This window comes from Protopterus annectens, chromosome 5.part0, assembly GCF_019279795.1.
Source record: "Protopterus annectens isolate FY-2018-M chromosome 5.part0, PAN1.0, whole genome shotgun sequence".
Lineage (NCBI taxonomy): Eukaryota > Metazoa > Chordata > Ceratodontiformes > Protopteridae > Protopterus > Protopterus annectens.
Window position 1 is genome coordinate 1,710,355,669 of NC_056735.1, and position 20,723 is coordinate 1,710,376,391.

A 20,723-nucleotide genomic window follows, 5' to 3' on the forward strand; every position below is an offset into this window, starting at 1 on the left:
ATAACTGATTGTAGCTCACATTTGCAGTCAGAATGGCAGGTGCAGGAGAGGGTTCACACTTCCGAGCGCAGCGTTGGGGCATCAAGGAGTCGAAATACATGGTTTGGCTCCTTGTCCACCGTCATGAGTCCAGACTCCTGCAGGGCCAGTTCCAAGGGACAAAATACAAGGCTGAGGCTTGGAACCGGTTAGCTCATGACCTCACCAGTGTCACAGACGTTCCCAGCACCGGTGAGCAGGTCCCTCACCACCATGCAGACCTGAAGAGACGGAAGCAGGTCCACTTGAACCAATGGATCCAGGAGGCCCGTGGGATGCAGGATGCCCCATGACTGAGTATGTAGCCATGGAATGCAGTATGTAAGAATTGATAATTGAGTTTGTATAATGGATAGGTATGTCTCAATATCCCTTCATTTACTTCACAGCTGCAGGTGACCGTGCTGCGAATCAGCAAGCCTATGCTGATAGGCTGCAAAGGCTGTGCCACCAGGCAGGTTAGTGATTCTTTTGCATGTTTTGTTATATAAAATAGGGGAGAGAGCATGAAATAAAGTGTTGTAGTACAATAATACAGCCATAAAATGGCCTGAATAAGTCCTCTGCATGTACTGTTATACGAAAATTCATAGAGCTAGAAAAAGAGCATAGTAACCCATTAAGAAAGATAACATATGTCTGGAATAAAATCTCTGCAGGTACTGTCATATAACATAAGTGACTGAGCCTGAAAAAGTGTGTTCTAACTCATTAATAAAGGTCTAATCTGTCTTGAATATGTCTTCCATATGCACTGTTACAACAAATAAAGGAGTGAGCCTGTGGAAAAGTGTGTAATGTCAGTAATAAAGGTTTAAAACCCGGAGTGTGTGTGTGTCACTTAGTTTGAAATGTTGTTGTACCCTTGCATTATACAAATAGTACTGTTTTAAAAAGTGCTGGCAACCCAGAGTTCTGCAGTGCCATCTAAAGTGGGTGTTGGAAGTGCTAGTAGCTGTGAAGCATATATACAGTCCTCAACAGTCAGTTACTGGCTGGCATGCATAAGTAAATATGACACACGAGTAGCATGCTAATATGTTCCCCAAAAATGTGAGTGTGCTTCAATAAATGCAGGGTTCTGTACAAATTGAAGTGAAAATGTCATGTGAAAACATCCAGATATGTAGATAAAGAAATATAAATGCAACCATGAAATATGTAGCAGTAACATCTGCATCTTGGACAGTTAGTATGTCAGATATAGGTCAAGTATATATTGAACTAGCCAAACCCACTACACAACCTAATGCATGGTGGCAAGTGTAATAATACATGTAGGGAATATACACCTGCAGTTACTAGGAATGTAGTGGAGAGTAAAAGTGTTTATAAGATGTTAACTGAGTTTTTTTCTACACCCTACTGTTTGTGCATAAACCATGCAATTCCACACCTCAATGGGTAGGTGTAATCTTAAATATTTGTTGGGACATATGTCCTATTGTTTTATAAATATTTGCATTGATGTTGATGCATGTGCCCTGTTCAAACACCACGTTCATGGTGGCCTGTTGCTACCAAACATCCATGCATGCTGTTGGAATATCCACTGTCGTTCAATATATGCATGTGTTATGCTTGCTGTTCAACTGTTGGAACCTTGGTGTGTTGGGTTAATGGGAATATTACTGCATGCTGTTACAACTTATCTGGAATGCTGTTGTTTGTGTTGTAATTAATCACACCTAATCACAGAACGTATGGGAAGGCCGGTCCCAGCGGACCCATCTGTCCCTCCTCAGTTGGCGAGTGCACCTGGCACCAGCAGCTCCGGTGCCCAGCCCAGGCTCCCCTCCTCCATTGGTTCTGTGCCACCTTTGGGTGGAAGTGCTGCAGGGGATGGGGCTCATCCCCCCCCATGCAAGCATGGGTGGAGAAGGGCACCTGTCACCCATCGAAGGGTCCAGGCTGTGGTGCGCAGGGAGATCCAGCATTCAGTCGCTGATCCTCCAGCTTGAGGTGAGAGTGGCACATCTCTCAGGTGAGCCTGCCCGTCCTACTCAGCCCCCAGCACAGCCACCCTCAGGGCTGTTAAGGTGCAGTGGTGACTGCCCATGGGTGGGGATCACAGTTCCACTGTTACCATCTGTGGGCTCATGGGCTTGCGATTTCCAAACAACCTTCCCCGCCAATTGTGTTCACCCACCCCATGTGTCAAATTCCGCCCCTGTATGCGTCTTGTTTGTCTTGTCTGTTTACCTCCCCAACCTACCTTCCCAAATATACCTATATCCCCTACCTCACATTCCACTCTCACCTGAAAAAAAAAAAGGGCAATCTGTTCCCACAAAAAAATTACGCCCCATACATAGCTGCCCATTTCGCACACATGTCCACCGGACATGTAAACTGATAATTATAATTGCCAGTACAACATACTCTGTTGTCCTCACCCCTGTCTCAGGGGTGGAAGGTTGCAAATTTCACACCAAATTACGAACATATGCACAGCTGTTGCTGGTAAAGAAATGGACAGCTATGGGCCTTCCCTACACCCATCCTGCACATCCCAGCTGGTTTCCCTACTGTCTTTCCCTCTTTGTGCCCCCTTTTTCACCACTTTCCTATCTCCCCATTTTCTTTTCTTTCAAAGAAATTAGCGCGGGGGTTAGTGGGAGTAAGCACTTTTAAGCAGTAGTTAGCAGGGGTGCGCGAGTGTGAGCTTGTGTGCGCTTAGCTAAGCATCGCTAAGCATCGCACAAACCCACGCAAACCCACTTACAACTGCTTAAAAGTGCCTTAGTCACTCTATATGACAGGGCCCTTGTATTGCTCAGCAGCAAAATAAAATACACCTGTCAGTCTCGAACCCCAGACCTTGGGTTCACCCGTCTGCATGAAGTACCACTACACCACAGCAGATATTCAATAACTTGGTGCTGAAAGAAATATATCATGCATTACAATGAGTGAATGTAAAGGGAGAATAGGAATGGCATAACACAAATCATGTTCTGTGGCCCTTAACCAGCAAGTGTTGTGGAATTGCATGACATGACTGTGAAAAGAGAACCAGCCATGCTAGTAGGGAATAATGTTACAGTAGCACCTTACAAACCCCACACAGTATCAGAGCAGGATAAACACTGGCATATTTGAATAGGTCAGAGGCCAGACCTCCCAACTGTGACTGGTTAAAGGGATGTCCCCAATTTGCAAACAAATGTTAGCTGTGCCCCTCAGACTCCCTGTGAAATGTAGTAAGAGTAGGCAGAAAGGTGGGGAATCCCACTTAATGATAAATGTCAATAAGTGAGAGTAGACACTGCTTGCACGTCAGAAAAGATGTAGTAATACATATGCTCAGAAATCCCCAAAGTCGCAACTGCAAAATATCTGAAATATATCACAGGTGTATCCCACTGATATGTACCTTTCCCTGAGGCTGTTCAAATATATACCTGAGAGTATCTGAGGCCTGGAAGAGTCAGAAACACACAGGCATATCAGCCTGTCTGCTCTTACACACTCTGCGAATAGTTGTAGAATGAATTCCACAAGCATGCCCTTATGTAGGAGTACAACACAGAAATATCAAAGGATGTAGCCATGTACTGCTAGCAACCACCTGTGGCAATGCCATTGTTCAGGTGCTGAAAAGACTGGTGTGGTGCACAGTCGTCCACAGGTGGGAGCTACTCAGACAGATTACTAGCCTTTATAGACTTACAGGTACACAGCAACTCTGCATGTTCAGCAAGATAAACATCACACGATAATAAATAATGCACTCTGCAGTTCTGCACCCCTACCCAAAGGTTGTAGTCAGGCACAACCAAGGGTGTAGGTAGGCATACACAGTAGTGAAATATGTCCAGTTGTCCTGAGCAGATTGTGCTAATGTCAACACAAACAAACCACAAACTGTTCAGAAGTGAGTAAAGTACTATTGACAGTATTGCAATTCACAAACAGTGCATGTGTCTGATATTCATAATTGGTAGTACAACATACTTAGTTGTCCTCACCCTTCTCTCAGGAGTGGAAGGTTTCAACTATCCCTCCTAATGTATTGCATATGCACAGCTGTTGCTGGTAAAGAAATGGGCAGCTATGGACCTTCTCCACACCCATCCTGTACATCCCGAGCTGGTTTCCCTACTGTCTTCCCCTCTTTATGCACCCTTTATCACCACATTCCTATCTCCCCATTTACTTTTCTGTCAAAGAAATGAACGCAGGGGTTAGCGGGAGTGAGCACTTGTAAACAGTAGTAAGCAGGTTTGCACCAGTGTGCACATGTGTGCACTTAGCTTAGCATTGCTAAGATATGGACAGTACGTGTGTGATGTGTGCAGTACAGATTAGCAAGTGTACATCTGTGAGCATGGTGGGTGTGCACTGTCTGCATGTACGTGCATAGTGGACACATGGGACATGTGGCATACCTTGTCGTACACATTGTTAACATCTCATAGTATCTTTCAATGGCCAGTATGCATTCTACTACAGTTATGTACTAACATGGGTAGACATGTGTATGACATGGGTTGACACTATGCTGTGGGTGATACTGTTAATATCTGTCAATGATTTGCGGTCTGGTAGTATACACAACCTCAACAGCATGACTATAAGCAATCATTGGATGATGTCCTGACAAATGACACACAGTCATGGGGAACTCAGTAACAGTTGGATCCTTGTGGTGCTACACTATAACACTAACCAGTGGTAATGACCTCCACCCATTCCTGTGACCACACCTGTTTGGCATATAGCCCCCTTAGGTACATGCAAACACACTAGGGATGTGTCCATCCAAATCTCGAAATGCATGCATTGGCCTACAATGCATTCCCTGGATGGGACACATATCCTACACAAGGGTATCATACAGACAGATACCTGTTGTCTGATACATGCTGTATAGCAGTAAGCCAACTATGGCATAGTCATCCTCATGTACTATACATACTATTCCATCAGTACCACACAGGTGGTAGCCCTTAACATGTATGTTGGGTACCAATGTGTACATACAGCCTCATGTTATGTCATGTGTCCCTTGGTATCCACATATCCATAGGTATTGTGGAGTCCCAAGGTGTATCACATAAGACATTAGAGGCCTGAATGCATATCCACAAGGCAGTTGTACACCTATAAAAACTGTCTATTATTGGCAGTCGTTGTTGTGTATGAACATTACTGACATATACCCCAGGGATATACCCTCACTCACACTACTCTTAAGTAACTGTCATGGATGTGTGTGGCACATATGACCTTGGCCACAGAACACGACAGTAGATGGCCTTGTCACATACATACATATGTGACATACGATCTGAGAAGCAGCGGCACAACCTGTCAATGGAAACAAATGTATTCATGTAGTATGCAGGTTTCACACCTATGTAGTGACTGAGAGGACATGTACACATATATATTTGCCATGCAGATACCTGATGTGTGCAATGCACTTACTGTTGTAATCATAATATGTCATACCATAGTAAAAGCAAAACCCACACCGCATTGACCAACAGTGACACACACACACAAAGTCAGCATTTGCAGGATTCAAACCCCTACCTAACTATGTTATGATACTAGAGAGTGATGCATTAACACGGCGCATTATTTGCTTTACTGGGTGATTTCCCTTCTCCGGTTGTATTTGTAGGATGGTGACATCATCAGTCTTTCCAAAGAGGAATGTACCTCTTTTAGTGTGTTTTCCCAGTCTCCAAAAAGGGCACTCCTTTCAAAGACAATTGCACACACACACACACACACACACACACACACACACACACACACACACACACACACACACACACACACAAACACACAGTGTTTGCAGGATTCAAGCCCCTACCTAACTATGTTATGATACTAGAGAGAGACACACGCATTAACACGGTGCGCTATTTTCTTTACTGGCTGGTTTCTTTTCTCCTGCTGTATTTATAGGATGGTGACATCATCAGACTGGACATGATGATGTGTGTACACTTTGTTTTATGCCATTCCAGGAATGGTTCATGTGGGTCAGCAGGTGTCAACAGCTTGAACAAGACCTCATAATCCTTACCTTGTGTGATCTATCTGTGGACACATTGACATTCCGTCATATCTCAACACATATTTATGCACAGCTTGTTGGTTTTGTGGATACTACATGTGTCTGGGATGTTGATAAAGGGCTATTCAAAGTCTATGTGAGACATGTGTAGATGTGTTCATTGATGTATGTCCTGGGTGGCTGCCTGGCAAATAGCCTAGCATGTTTGGGAACCATGATCCGCACATGAACATACCACAGTTGGTAGGGTTGTGTGTATGTCAGCTTCCAATAGCTCTGTTTATGACTGCAACCATGATGGACTCCATGACCTTGCAGATCAGACTTCATAGGCGTACTGGACTTGACTTCCCATGTTGTGTTGTGCACCAACACTTGTGGGGAGTGCCATATGTTGCTGTGACACATTCAACGGTTCCACATCCTGTGTAGGGGGTGAGGCTCAGCTGACTGTTCAGATGCAGGATCTGTTTGTTTTGTAGTTTGTGCATGACACATATTGGGAATCAATATATTCCACTTGCTGCCATGCTTTTGGCAGTGGGGGTAGCTGCTCATCCATTCTACATGTGATATCTCCTGGTATGATGATATGGACTATTGTCAGTGGGAGGTGGGTATGTACATATGGGCCTGTCTGTCAGGATGTCGGCATTGTCAGTCAGGTACAGTTGGCCCTGACTCAGGACATATATGGGTGTACATTGCTATTTATGACATAGCTGAAGGAGGTGTCATGATTCAGTCTGGACTCCTTCTCAGCTACTCTTTACAAAACACCAACAAACATGATCACTAATCCCTGTTATACTCTTTTACACACTTAACACCCTACTGATCCTTTGTGATCAGGCTACAGAGTATGTCATCATAATATCCTGGCATGTCCAGGAGTTGGTTTCGTGTGTACTCTCCAGTCCAGCTGGTGAATATTGTGATACTGACACAATGTCACATCTGCCTCATGTACACAGACAACCCTCTCCTCCTCCCGACAAACTCAGATATATGTGTGAGATGCACCTGTATAGACATACAGGGTGCTGAACTCTCTCGACCCATGACTGGTACAGTCTATCAGGTGGTGAAGGTAACCACACACACCACATATCAGTCTCACATATCCTCTAGCGACAGCACTCAAACCACATTATCACACATAGACATACTCGGATGCTGTAAATGTACTCTGCCTAAGCAGCAGATACCTCCAAAGCAGACAAACACAAAACTGCTACCCCACTACAATACCCACATATCATATAGTTCACAATGTCAGTGTGCCACACAGTCTTTGCCCTTCGGGCTAAACAACACACCTAATACACTTGTAATAGGTGAAACTTATTGTCAGACACACTGACGTACCACTCACCAGCCCTAACAAGGGAATAGTCACTTTGGGCTGTCTGTCAGGTGCCAGGATCTGCCACATAACACAGGCAGTCAGGTCACTCCAAAGCAAGTACAGCACTGGTACCATCATTGTCCATGCTGGTGCGTAAAACCTCAGACGTTACTCCCTGGACCACATGACATGATACATGGAGGAACACTCTGATCATGTAGCCCAGGCCAGTATGACCCTGACCTTGTCTAGCATCTTACACCCACCAATTATGATGTCACAGTATACAGACAAACATATCACGTTTAGCAGTTGCCTAACAAATTTATTTCATTCATAGAGGATACAGTGTCTGTCAGCCTGTGGTGATATGCTCAACATGCCACGTAGCTTCACTATGGACAGCTTGCACCTGTCACCCTTGGACTTTCGAATACTGGCTAAGGCTCTTGCTACCACCATAGTGCCTTTTTTAAGCAGGGCCCAAAAGACAAACCCCACCTCCATAGACATTACAGGTTAAATGAAACTAAGGGTAATGCTGCTCAACACCAGATGTGTTACCCTCATATTGCGGCCACTCAGGACTCTCCTTAGTATGGAGGATAGTGATATCTGGGCACTAACAGGTGCCTGGTTCAGGCTCACTTATGCACACCAGCACTACCAGGTTATGTTTCATACCATGCTTCCTGACAACAAGACTTGGAACAGACAACACAACTAGGGGGAGTATCCATATACATCACAGATACACACACTTCCGGGTTAGTAGCACTGCACAAAGCATCACAGACCATACAACTACCATTGTGCAAAACTACCTTTCAGTTTGTTGCCTGCTACAGACCACCCTCCCAAACTCAGGAATCATACTCAGCTTTTATGGGAACTATGGAGAATATGAAGGTCTCCACAAACACCATTATATTGGGTGACTTCATATACACAAATATTGACTGGGGATACTACTCAAGCCCCAAGACCCTCACCCAACAGTCGCTACAATTTGTAGACTCATATGCTATGGCACAACCAGTCAGCACAGCCACAAGGGGGAATACATATTGGACCTGATCATCACCAACATGGGGACTCTATGTTCCACACCAGCGATATACCTCTCATTGGCAAGGTCAGAACATACATGTATCTCACTGGACATACATATACCCTCCACACACCCATCCTGGGTAATCTTGGTGAACTTCTCATGAGCCAACATCTCACTTCACCAAAGCAAGGTGGTATCCTTCAGAGACCCTGAGACAGTGGCAAATACGGCTCACACTGCTGAATCCTTTACAAACACATTCTATGGACACTTACTGGACTGCATGGATTGTGCTATCCCAAATAACAACAGGACTCACTACTCCAATGGCAGGGGACCTGTCTGGTAGACCCCAGCCATTAATAAGCTGTACAACATCAGGAGGATGCTACTACATGATAGAGCACAATCCCAAACTGGGAAGGCATCTGTGATCTGTACTAGCAGACAGCTACGATCACTCATGAACTTTTCTAAGGGCCGCTTCTACTGGACAATTGCACCAGACACATAGGACTATCACACAGCCTTCTTCAGTTATGTCAGGAACCTGGGTGGACACTCACTGATATGCTGTGAGGTACTGCATATTGACTAAACGTACCCTGAACCCACTGGCATTGCCAACATCCTGGCAAACAGGTTCAGTGCAGATGTCTCCCCCTCATCACCCCTAAGGAGCAACTATCCATCCCAATAGAGTATAACCTCCCTGACATCACATAGTAACAGGTGAGTGCTGCCCTCCCCAAAGCGTACATCACAGTATCAATGGGACCAGACAGTGTCCCGGCCTGCATCTTACACGAGCTTCATGACAGACATAACCCTCACATTACATCACTGTTCAATATCGGAGTTACTACAGGATATGCACCCAAGGAATGGTGTACAGCGACAGTGGTCCCACTCCACAGAGTTGGTGCCACAACGGACCACAGACAATATTGCCCTATAAGCCTAACTAGCCTGTTCTGCAAAGCTATGGAGCTTACTGTCATGGCACTCATACACATAGACATCGGGAACCTACAGACACTGTGTCTTACACATTTCAGCGTTGTTATGGGCAGATCTTGCCTCTTGAACCTGTTTGTATTCTTTAAACGGTTAACAGGTCCATCAACATAGGGACGGTTGTCCACACAGCCTACCTGAACCTTGCAAAACCCTTCAACACAATAACCCACTGGGCCATTATGCATAGGCTCACCAGCGTCGATATGGACACATATCTCACACGATGGATTGCTACCTGGATCAAGGATAGTACCCACATGGTCAGAATTGTAGGTGCCATGTCTGACTATACACCAGTTACACGTGGCATCCCACATGGCTCGGTCCTGGGACCTCTCTTGTTCAGTATATATTTGTCTGATGTACAGGCTACCACAGGGGGAATATGGCTGAACATGTTTACACTTGACTGCAAACTGGGTGCCATGATCAACTCTTCAGCTGCCATATGCATTTGCAAACATGGTCTCACAGAGATGGATGACTGGTGCCTGAGCCATGGCCTACAGCTAAATGCCATTAGTTGCATAGTCATCCCCTTTGGGAATAACAACATGCCCACACATTACCACATAGGTAGTACTACATTACATATGGTAGGAGTTGTTAGGGGTTTGGAGACATGACTTGTTTGTACTGTCGCCTTTGACATTAACGTTGCCAAAGTGGTTGGACACACCTTCTATGTGGGCCACTTTATCCCATATGGTTTCACATCTAGATCGAGTGAGGTCATTGTGCCCCTATACTCATCACAACCATGCTTGGTTACAATGCCACATTTGGGGTGTACCTTACCTGACACCTGCAGCAACTGTACTGGCCACAGAAGTTCCTCACCATACAGATCTAGGGACTCACACAGATGCCCTGCACAGTTCGGATGCAGTAACTCCAGCTCTACTCAGTCGCTTACCACCTACTCGGATATGATGTCTGCCTGTTGTTTACAGATATAGCCAACCCAGAATTACTGGACATGCTCCGCCTTAGGATATCCGACTCCCGTGGAGCTACACACTCCAGTGATGTATACCTCAGCACAGATGTTAATAGGACATGCTGGAGGGACAGATTTTTATCCCAGAGGCTCCACTCACTCCAGATTGTAATCCCAGTTTCACATAGGCAGAGCCACCCACTGACCACCTACAGGAGACATCTTGACGACTGTATGGGCGATCGTATGTTTACCCCTGGGATATCTTCTGTGTCCCTGCTAGACAGAGGCACACTAGCCTAAATGTACATGGGCTATCTTGTGTGACCTACTATTCACACACACAGTGTAGTAATCTGAAAGGGTTGCGAATGCCAAACACACTCTGGCTAGGCTTCTACATGCCCTAGGGCAGATAGCCTAGTATCGACCTCTGAACCTATGCTAATGTTCAGGATGCACAATGTTTATTGATGATACTGTTTCAGGTCTTTATCATCTTTGCTTTACCAGTTTCTATGAACAACTTTGGTATCTGCAGAACATATTTGATTATGGCAGGGTTCCACTATATTATAGATGTGTCTGTTGTCATATAACTGTGTGCACAGGGCGGATTACTGGATAGTGACAGGTTCCTGGGTTAACACATGCAACTGCAAGATATGCGTGGCCCACTGCTGTACTCAGACATGGCCTAAGTGTGTGAGCATGCCCAGTTCAGGCTTTCCGTGTTTTGTTGCCTGACATTTGTCTCATTCATGCCCAGTGTGACCTTTCAGTATGTTGCTATCTGAGGTCCACTACATTTGTTGATGTGTGTGAACATGACCAATATTAACATTTATACTGTCTGTGTTGGAAGTCAGGTTCTGTTCTTACTGCAAGACTCACCTTTGTGTCATAACTCGACAGGGATTATGCTGTGCCTGCAGGGTTTCCAGGAGATACTTTGCATAGACTTATCAACATTCCTTCATCCAGGCTGACCACTGCAATACTGTCATGGTTTAGTGGTTCAGTACTTTGACTGTAGTGCACAATATCCTGGATTCGAGGCCCATCACTGCTTTATATTTTCATACTGAGCAGACCAGACTGCTTAAGGGCCAGTTAAGCAAATATGAGCATGTTGGCTTTTGTTCAGCTATGCCCTACTTAGACCAGGCTTGTCCGACATTGCTCAATATTCACCAACATTGCTGGACGTTGCCCAGTATTACTCAACATTGTCCACAGTTGTGCTAGTTGGTGTGTGCGATTTTGTTTGCATATACTACATGGTGGTAAATGCTGTTTAGCACTGCTTTATATTGCTTAACACATGGCAATCATGCCTTAGGTGGTGCTGCAGGGCTGCCTATGTCAGATTGACATACTACACTCCCTGTACATGTTTGAAAGCAGGTAGTGTCAACTTAGGCATCCCTTTTACTATATGTGTGAGTCAGAGAGAGGTATCATTTCCAGAGTTCCTACTGAGCCAATGTATGTGCTATGCGTTGCCTCTTTGCCAAGGCCAAAGCATACTGGGCACACCTCCTTCTGCCTACTGGGGCAGGCTCAGGTTGTTTCTCCTCCCTACCCCGCTCGCCGGCTGGTGCTTTGATGCATATGTGCATGCAGTCTGTTGCACCCACTACCTCAGGGTATTCTGCTATTTGCTGGAAGAGACGCATATTGCTTGCCAATACCTCATGGGAATTGGGGAAATATACATGATCACCGACATGTGCTGACATGGCATCCAGGAACTGGTGCAGTACCCTGGATGCTGATGCCTGTGATATCCCCATCATATCACCAGTTGGTCACTGGAAGGTACCTGTTGCTAATATTCTCGGCCAACACATACCTTGGTTTCCACTGGGATGGCTTCCCCTCTGTTGGTTCTGTGTATGAGGCATGGCCTGCACTGCTCAACAATTTGCTGCATGAGGTCTCTGTCCACTCTATAGCATTCCACTATCTCCAGCTCATGTAGCCCCTGGTAGGTTACCCTGGGCCTGCACACTCTTCTCCGTCTCCTCACTGTGGGTTGTCCAGCAGCATTTCCATTGTCACCACCCTCAGTATGTTGCATATGTCACCTTATAACAGCAATGGCAGCCCCTAACATTTCTTTGTCTCAGTAAAGCTTTTTCAGTTTTCACTTCTATTAGCTTACTGCAGTGTCTGTTGTGAAAAGCATAATGGACTGTTGTTTGCAGAGTTTTAAGTGCTAGGCTGGGCTGAGCTAGTGTACTGCCTGTGTAATTGCCTGATTCTGATTGTTTTCACCTGCTAGCTCTGCTAGTACTCCCTGGTAGCTTCCTACTATTTGTTGTGCTTCCTTTTTCCTTTCTGTTTCCTCAGGGGGGAGCGCCACGCACACAAGCACAAACACGCGCACACCAGCTCACACACGTGCGCACATGCTTACACGGACTAAAACTTGCTTATTCAGGTTAAAACGTGCGCACACCAGTGCAAATGCGCTTACAACTCTTTAAACAGCCTTATACATGCTTACTCTGGCTTAAACGCACGCACTCACACTTACACGAGTGCACTCTGTCTTACTCGGGTTACAGGCGCACACACACGCGCATGCACGCTCAGCAAGAAACTTTGGTGTTATCCACGGCATACACCTTCCATTTCTTGCCTTTCCCTAGCCTACCTGTTGACACACCTCTTTCCATGATGTGTAAATGACAGCTGACATATGCCACTGTGCTCCAATGAGCTTCACTTCTTTCATACATACCCCCCTTGTGATGTCACCTATCTTCTACTCTGTTACTCCCCTTATACTACTCCTACACTCCACTGACTGTGCTCATTTGCTATGTAAACTTGCGATTCACTATCCTAACCCTCATTTCATAGGATTGCCTACTAATGCTTGGTTATATCTCTTAGGCTGAGCTTCCCCCTTAGCAACCTCTACTCGGCCATGTTGTCTTCAGCCTGCCATTCCCTTGCATTGTACATTAACAATTTAAATAAGATCCACATTTGTGGGTTTTAATTTTTAGTATACTGGGTTTTAGAGCGCAGCCCGTTTGCACTGCGCTATGCTTAAACATCAAAAATCGGAGAAAAAAAATTATTTTTATTTTCATATTGCATCAGGAAACATTTCCAATGGCTGTAACTTTGGCCATTGGCATGCTTCCTGCACTGTATGCAACCTTTATTTGGAGCTGTCACGGCTCCGTTTTGCTATTTGCAGAATGGTACTCAGTTGTCAACTGAGTACATTTCTGCAAATAACACTGCTCTTACTCGGACAGTTTTGGGTTTCCTGAATCGCAAATCTACCTCATTTGCATGCCTTTCGCCTGCAATTGAGGTAATTTGCATATCCCTGCCCTGTCTGTGTAAGAGCCATTTTAGGAGCTCTCTTGCACGCCCCTGCAGGCTGTTCCTGGATCGCTCGTCGGACATGATGGCTGCATGGAGTCTTACTCTACTCTTAGACTCAGTGCAAGCCATCATGAATCCAGCCCTTTATAATCATGGTTTAAAATTAAAATGAGCCTATATGAAGGTGGATCAGATGGGTCTATACTGTCTTTAGGTATTACAGCCACCACAGCTTTTTTTCCAGGTTGTTAGCGCCTCCCCTCTTTTTAAAATACTGAATATCAAAACCTTCCTGATCTTTACAACAAAATGAACAGGAACAACTAATAGGTAGACGTGCACTGTTGCAACAAGCAGACTACAGCAAAATTGAGAGAAATAGCAGTGATACCACGAAGTATGGCTCCAAACAACATAAACTATAAAATAAACAAATTTTATTTACTGGTAAGCTCTTTCACCACATACTGTGGCTTCATCAGACCATGAATGAAATATTAAAAGTATAAAAACAGCTTAATATACTCACAGTTAACGCTCCTACTTTTCAAATTCCTAATCAGTAACTTCCCACTTTACTGTGCGTCCTCATGTATCATGAGTGACGTCACCGTATATTCCCCTCCAATTTTTAAAATCATACTCTCACAAAAATAAATGTTAACATGTATGTTATTAGAAATATTGCTCAAGCTGTATGATAGTGTATATAAATACAATGAAATAAACCCTTCCTGCTAAAATAAAGGGTAATTCATTTTAAAAACACATTTTAGTGGCTGATAAAACATGCCGTCATCATAGTGAACATACTAGATAGCTAAATTTGTCAATAAACACTGTCTTCATGAAAATAATGCATCAGTAGTCTAGTGAGGACGATTAAAAACCATTCTCATGTCCTTTGCTCTCATCCACGTCACGCCATTATCAACTTCTTCCCTCCTAACTTCCAAACTTCCACCAGAATACCATCTATTCTTGGAGACTTTCCTGTAGATTGGTTATACATCACCATTTTTATTGCATCATCTCCTTTCTTAACTGTTAATTGTTGAGCCTCGTCCACCTTTAACTTTGGCAGGTTTAAGTCTTCCATAAGTATCTCCATTTGTCATTTTCTTGATTTCCCCACTTCTCTGCTTTATATAAATGTTCATAAAATTTCCAAAATATCTCTAATACCTCTATAAGATCTCTGGTTATTTTTCTTGCTATAGGATCTCTAAATTTGGCAACAACGCTTTCTACTTTCTGTTGCCTAAGTCATTGTGCCAAACATTTATGCGCTCTGGAGTTATTATCACAAAACAGTTGCTTAACAGCAATCTTTCTAAACACATTCATATCATCCAGGTACTCCCTTATATTCTCTTTTTCACTCTGCAAATGCACCTTCTCTTGTTCTGTGAGATTCCCCTTATTTTGTAATAGTTTAACCTTTGTCACTCCCTCTAAATAATTCTTATTACTTCTTAACCAGATCTCTTTTTCTTTTATTTCTCCCATATTTTTAAACTCCACTTTCATTTTATCCTACGCACTAGCTGTAACTTCCCCCACTGTGGCTCTGCTCGACAGGGGCATAGGAAAATAATTTTCTTGGGTGGCAAAAGCCAGGGTACCATTTGGCTAGGCTTATATAGGCCCTAGGGCCAATAGCCTAGCACCTACCTATGAACCTATGAACTTCTGGAGTCACTAATAGCTCCCAGATAATTTCACTTCCCATTCCTTAAATTCTTCTCTTTTTTAACAGGTCTTAATAGGGTAGTGCAAATGTATAGGTGAGCTGCTGAGGTCTTGCAAATTCACATTCATTGCTTGTGCAATGTTTCTTTTTGCTGTCAATCTTCCCCAGCATCAGTCTCATCTGTAGTGAATCCTGTCTTCATATTATTGTGGCCAAAGCATTTGAGTTTTAGTTTTTACTATCAGGCCTTCCAGTTAACAGTCTGGATTTATTAACTTCAGCATTGACTGATTCAGTCTTCTTACAGTCCTTAGACTTCTCAAACATTTTCTCCAATACTGTAGTTAAAAAGCATTAATTTTCCAGTGCATATCATTACTTATAGTCCAACTCTGACAACCATATGTTATTTCTGGGAAGTAGTACATCCGAAATGACTATACAGACCTTTGTTGACAATGTGATGTCTTTGCTCTGTAAAATCTTATCCAGATTTTATGTTACTTTCCTTCCAAAAAGCAATAATTCATTTTGTGTCTGCAAGCATCATTTTAATTTTGGCTGCAGTCACCATCTTTAAGATCTTTGTGCCAAGAAAAATAAAATTTATCACTGACTCCACTTCATCTTTTGCAAAAAATGAATAGGGCTAGATGACATCATTTTAGTTTTCTTGTTCAATATTGAGTAACAAGCCAGCTTTTGCACTTTCTACTTTCACATTCATCGACAGCTTCTTCAGCTCTTCCTCACTTTTAGCCATCGGAGTGGTTCTGTCTGCATATCTGAGGTTGTTAATATTTCTCCAGAAATTCTGATTCCAGAGCATTTTACTCTACCACAACATTTCATATGATTTATTCGAATACAAATTGAATAAGTAGGTGACAATATACAGCCTTGCTGTACTCCTTTCGCAATCCTGAATCAGTCAGTGAATCTATATTTGGTGCTGCTGTTTCTTGAGGCAAAGTAGGTGATTAGGTATCCTCATTTCTCTAAGAATCTGTCACAGTTTGTTATGGTCTTATTATTTCAAGGACAAAATCCATAAAACACGGACTGATACATAAATTGTGTTTCATAGCACAGAAGTTAAAGCTGCTATGTCATTGCCTCCGGATGTGCCTTTCCAGTATTAGCTTTGCATCTACTTATTCTGGTTGCATGAGCATTAGAAGTGTTGCATCTGAACACTTTTGGCTTAAGTGTTACTCTGTAATGTTCAGAATGCCCAACTATTTGTCACATGTCAGCATTTAAGACAACTGAGATAGGTCTAGGTACTGTCTACTATTACTTGTTCATTTATACGTTACTTTTTTCTTATGAATTTTGATTAGTGCATTGTTTTTGATTAAGGTTTTTCTTCTCAGGTCTCTGCTATACAGGCTGTGCTCAGTCAGACTAATGTGATACTTAAATTAAATAAATTAATATAAAACTAAACTGTATACTGTGTATGGTGGTGTGGCACATTACTTTCACAAAAGGATAGATTGAAAAAATCTGTTTATTTTAAGGATACAGAAGTTATTTTCCAGAAGTTGTGTACAACTGAGAAATTGCATCATTATTCCAGCCCCAGTGGAGCTTGGGCGTTGGCTTAGCTGTATCATCTAGAAGATATTAACATTTTTTTTTCCTGAGGTGGTATGCTTTATTTAGTTTTGTTTGAAGGGAAAATAAAGTGTTTGGTTGAGCTACGTTACTTTTTTTTCCCTTTTTAGTAAGCTGCTAGTTATTTGGTTTAATGTGGAAAGTTACATGCCATCATGCCTGTAAGGCACAAGACACCACATTTCTCAAGTCAGGTGAAGTTTACTTAATAAGTATTTGGTTCTTTGCTTCTGTTACTGACTGAGGTGTATTCTTTTCCGGTTGCATATCTTCCCTGTGTCTTGTGAGTTCTAAGTTGAAATTTGAGTTCCTTTTTATGCCTCAAAGATATGATAGTAGATGATTTGCCATCCTTCAGATTACAGCTAAATATGAGCTTGTACTGTGGGAGACTGTGACCCCATTCAGCACTGGTTCTTGTCACATGCTTGTGGTTTGCCAGAAAGATTTTGAACTGGATAAAACAAATACTGAACATGGATGTATGGATGGATGAATGGATGATACAAATAACAGTATAGTTAATGAAGTTCAACGTTTTGCCCTTACCATAGAGGTGGTGATGGGTTGCAGATACTTAGTGTATGCTTGTCAGCGTTCATCTAAAGGTTGCAGTGTGTTCTAAGTGTATTTCCACAAAGACTTAGGAAAGGGTCATACCTTTTTCCCTGAATGTATGCAGCCCTAACATGGAATGAGTATATATACGCAAGGGGTGGATGAAAAACAAAGTCAGCCGCACGAGGTAGAGGAAAGCTTGCCTTCCTATAGAAATTAATGTTTTGTTTGTATTAATTTGGTTGCGTTTCCATTAACTGATGTAATGATTATCAGTAAAAATGCCACTGACTATGTGAAGGGGATCCTTATAAAAACACAACACACTTCATATGGTAACTGAATAGGTAGTCTGATCCTATGATCGTTTCCATTTTTTCAAATATTGGCCAAGTGAACCCACTAGGTACAACTGCCTGTTTCTAGGGGCAGCAAGGGATTACTGTCTGGTTAAGTAACTTGGTCAAGCCCAGGCACAAGGGAGTACAGTATACAAAAATAATGTACAGTATACTGAAACACAGATGATTGTAGTATCTGCACTAGTCTTATGAACAAGTCACTACTATAATTAATATTCATACAAATGCACTCACTCCCTAAAGGCAGTGCAGAATATCTCCACTTCAACTTTAAACATATCTTTGAGATATGGGAAGAAACTGGACACCAAGGAAAAATGAAAAATAATGACATAGGTTAGCAGAGTTTTATTTAAGTGCTCTCCCTTAACTACTTTATAAAGTATCATGATTACAATGGAAAGTTGGCGAATGAATAAATATAAAATATTAGAAAACTATGTTCAGGATTAAATAGATACGTATTATCTACTCAGATGAATGGGAGGATCTTAATGGGAACCTCACGTATGCCATTTGATCATGTCATTGATGCTTTAGTGAAAGTATGTCATTGTCTTTATATAAAGTGCAGTACCAGTGAAATATTTAATACACAAAAATGTATTCAGTTAATGATTACTGTGTAGTCTGTTAAAGTATATTAAATGATTAGTAAATGACCTGCATTTCTCGATATCCAGTCCACGTATATACTTAATAGGGCAGCACAGTGGCACAGTTGTTAGCATTGTTACTTCACAGCAAAAGGTTATCCAGTTCAAATCTCAGCTGAAGTGCATTCTGTGTGGAGTCTGGATGTCCTCCCTGTGTTCATGTGGTTTCCTCCCACATTCCAAATACATGAACTAGGTGGACTGTGCACTCTAAATTGGACATAGGAGTCATACCTCTCAACTGTACAAATTTTCACAGAATGTCCAGATTTTGGCCTTATATTTTTGATCTGTTCCTCATAAAATTTGTGATTTTCTGGCAAATCACTGGGATGATCTGAGAATTGAATTCACTAAATAATGATATACATTTGTGTTTCAGATGATCTGAGAATTGAATTCACTAAATAATGATATACATTTGAGTTTCAGACTTCATATCCTTCAGAAAAATGCATCCTAAGACAAATCCTATTATTCTAGCAACTTTTTAAGTTTGTAAGAGCAATATTTAAAATATGTCCCTATTTTTGGGCCTTCATCCCCCCATTTATCAGGCTTTGTCCAGATTTTTTACTCTAAGAGGTTGAGAGGTATGATAGGAGTGAGTGCATGTATGTGCGTGGTGTGAAAGAACAGCTGTGTCAGGGATAGCCACTCAGTAGTGTAGTGTGAATATTGGGTTTAGATGATGATCACTGTTAATATGACACCCTGACCCCATTTACACAAATGGTAAAAAGGGGGAGGATCTAATTAATAACTATAAATGTTTTTCTTAGTGTTACATTTCAATGGGGTCAGAAAACTGAAACTGACATTGTGATCCTCTGCAATCCATGCAGAAGAATGTATATGGTGTATGGACTGTCCAGCATTATAACTTTGCATGAGTACAACACTTTGCTGCATGACAGACATAATAACCAACAATCCCGAGCTATGGAGACAGACCTGTGCTCTGATATTCTTTTATGTTGGATGCACAATAGCTGGCAGTTTAGTTTTGCATGTCAGAAACACTTTTGAATATGTACATAAATGGCACACCTCTTTCTGGGGAAGAGTTGCACTTCAAACAGCATTCAGTGTGCTGTGACTAATTTCATCACAGAGAGGGTACGGGGAAAGAAAGTCTGTGAGTTGAAATGATGATGCATTTTTCTATTACAGGTTTTTATTTCCAAGGATAATGTGGATTCTGACAGAGCTTCGGACCATGAATGCAGAGTATACTAAACAGGTACTTCAGATCCAGGACATCCAACCTGATGTAACACCCCTCATGATGGAACTCTTTAGTATGCCTGGGGAGTAAGGAACCAGTTGTGAACTTTGTTTGGCTGAATGAGTATTTCAGTCTGGATGTTGCTTTGCACTGATATGCACCAAAATTCTCCTCTGCTGATTCAAACTTATTAGAACTGGTCCCACTGAAGTGCATACAACCAGTGGCATATGTCAGTGGGCAGTACCTATTCCTGTGGTAATAAACAAAACTGTTCAACAAAGAAGCTCAAGTATTGACAAATGCTGCTGTCACTCAGGATAGAAAAACTTATTTCAGACAATCAATTTTGTTTGGAAGTCTCAGGTCAGCCTCTGCAGTGGTGAACAAAGTATTTGTTCTGGACATCTTATGCATTGTTTTCTTCAGTTATATTTAAAAACTGTCATTTAAAAAAAACTATGTGTGTGTTTGTGTGTATATGTGTGTGTATGTATATGTATATATATATATATATATATATATATATATATATATATATATATATATATATGTGTGTGTGTGTGTGTGTGTGTGTGTGTGTTACAATTACCTATGCTACATCACCTCTTCAGTACCAAAAGTAAGTTTTCCATCACTAAGCTTCAGAGATTTCCAGGATCTTCAATCCCTCAGCTTTCAAGATTCAGGCTGATTATTCTGACTAAAACTTCACAGGAAATTGAACAGACAGTTTTAAAACCATTTTCTTGTGCAAAGGTACTATTTAGCAATGAAATCTGAATTTCTGGGTTACAAATATACTTTATATTCCTTAGGT

At 42.3% G+C, this 20,723-nt stretch overlaps 1 protein-coding gene across 2 annotated transcripts in view; it reads left to right on the top strand.

Annotated features, from left to right (window-relative positions):
• Window positions 1–20,373, top strand: part of NR1I2 (nuclear receptor subfamily 1 group I member 2) — a 1,633,990-nt gene extending 1,613,617 nt beyond the window's left edge. For both annotated transcript variants that reach the window (XM_044071501.1, XM_044071502.1), the window contains one exon: window positions 19,849–20,373. In XM_044071501.1, coding sequence (XP_043927436.1) covers window positions 19,849–19,993 — 145 coding nt within the window. In that variant the 3' untranslated portion in view covers window positions 19,994–20,373. The remainder of the gene's footprint in view (window positions 1–19,848) is intronic.
• The last annotated feature ends 350 nt before the right edge of the window (window positions 20,374–20,723 follow it).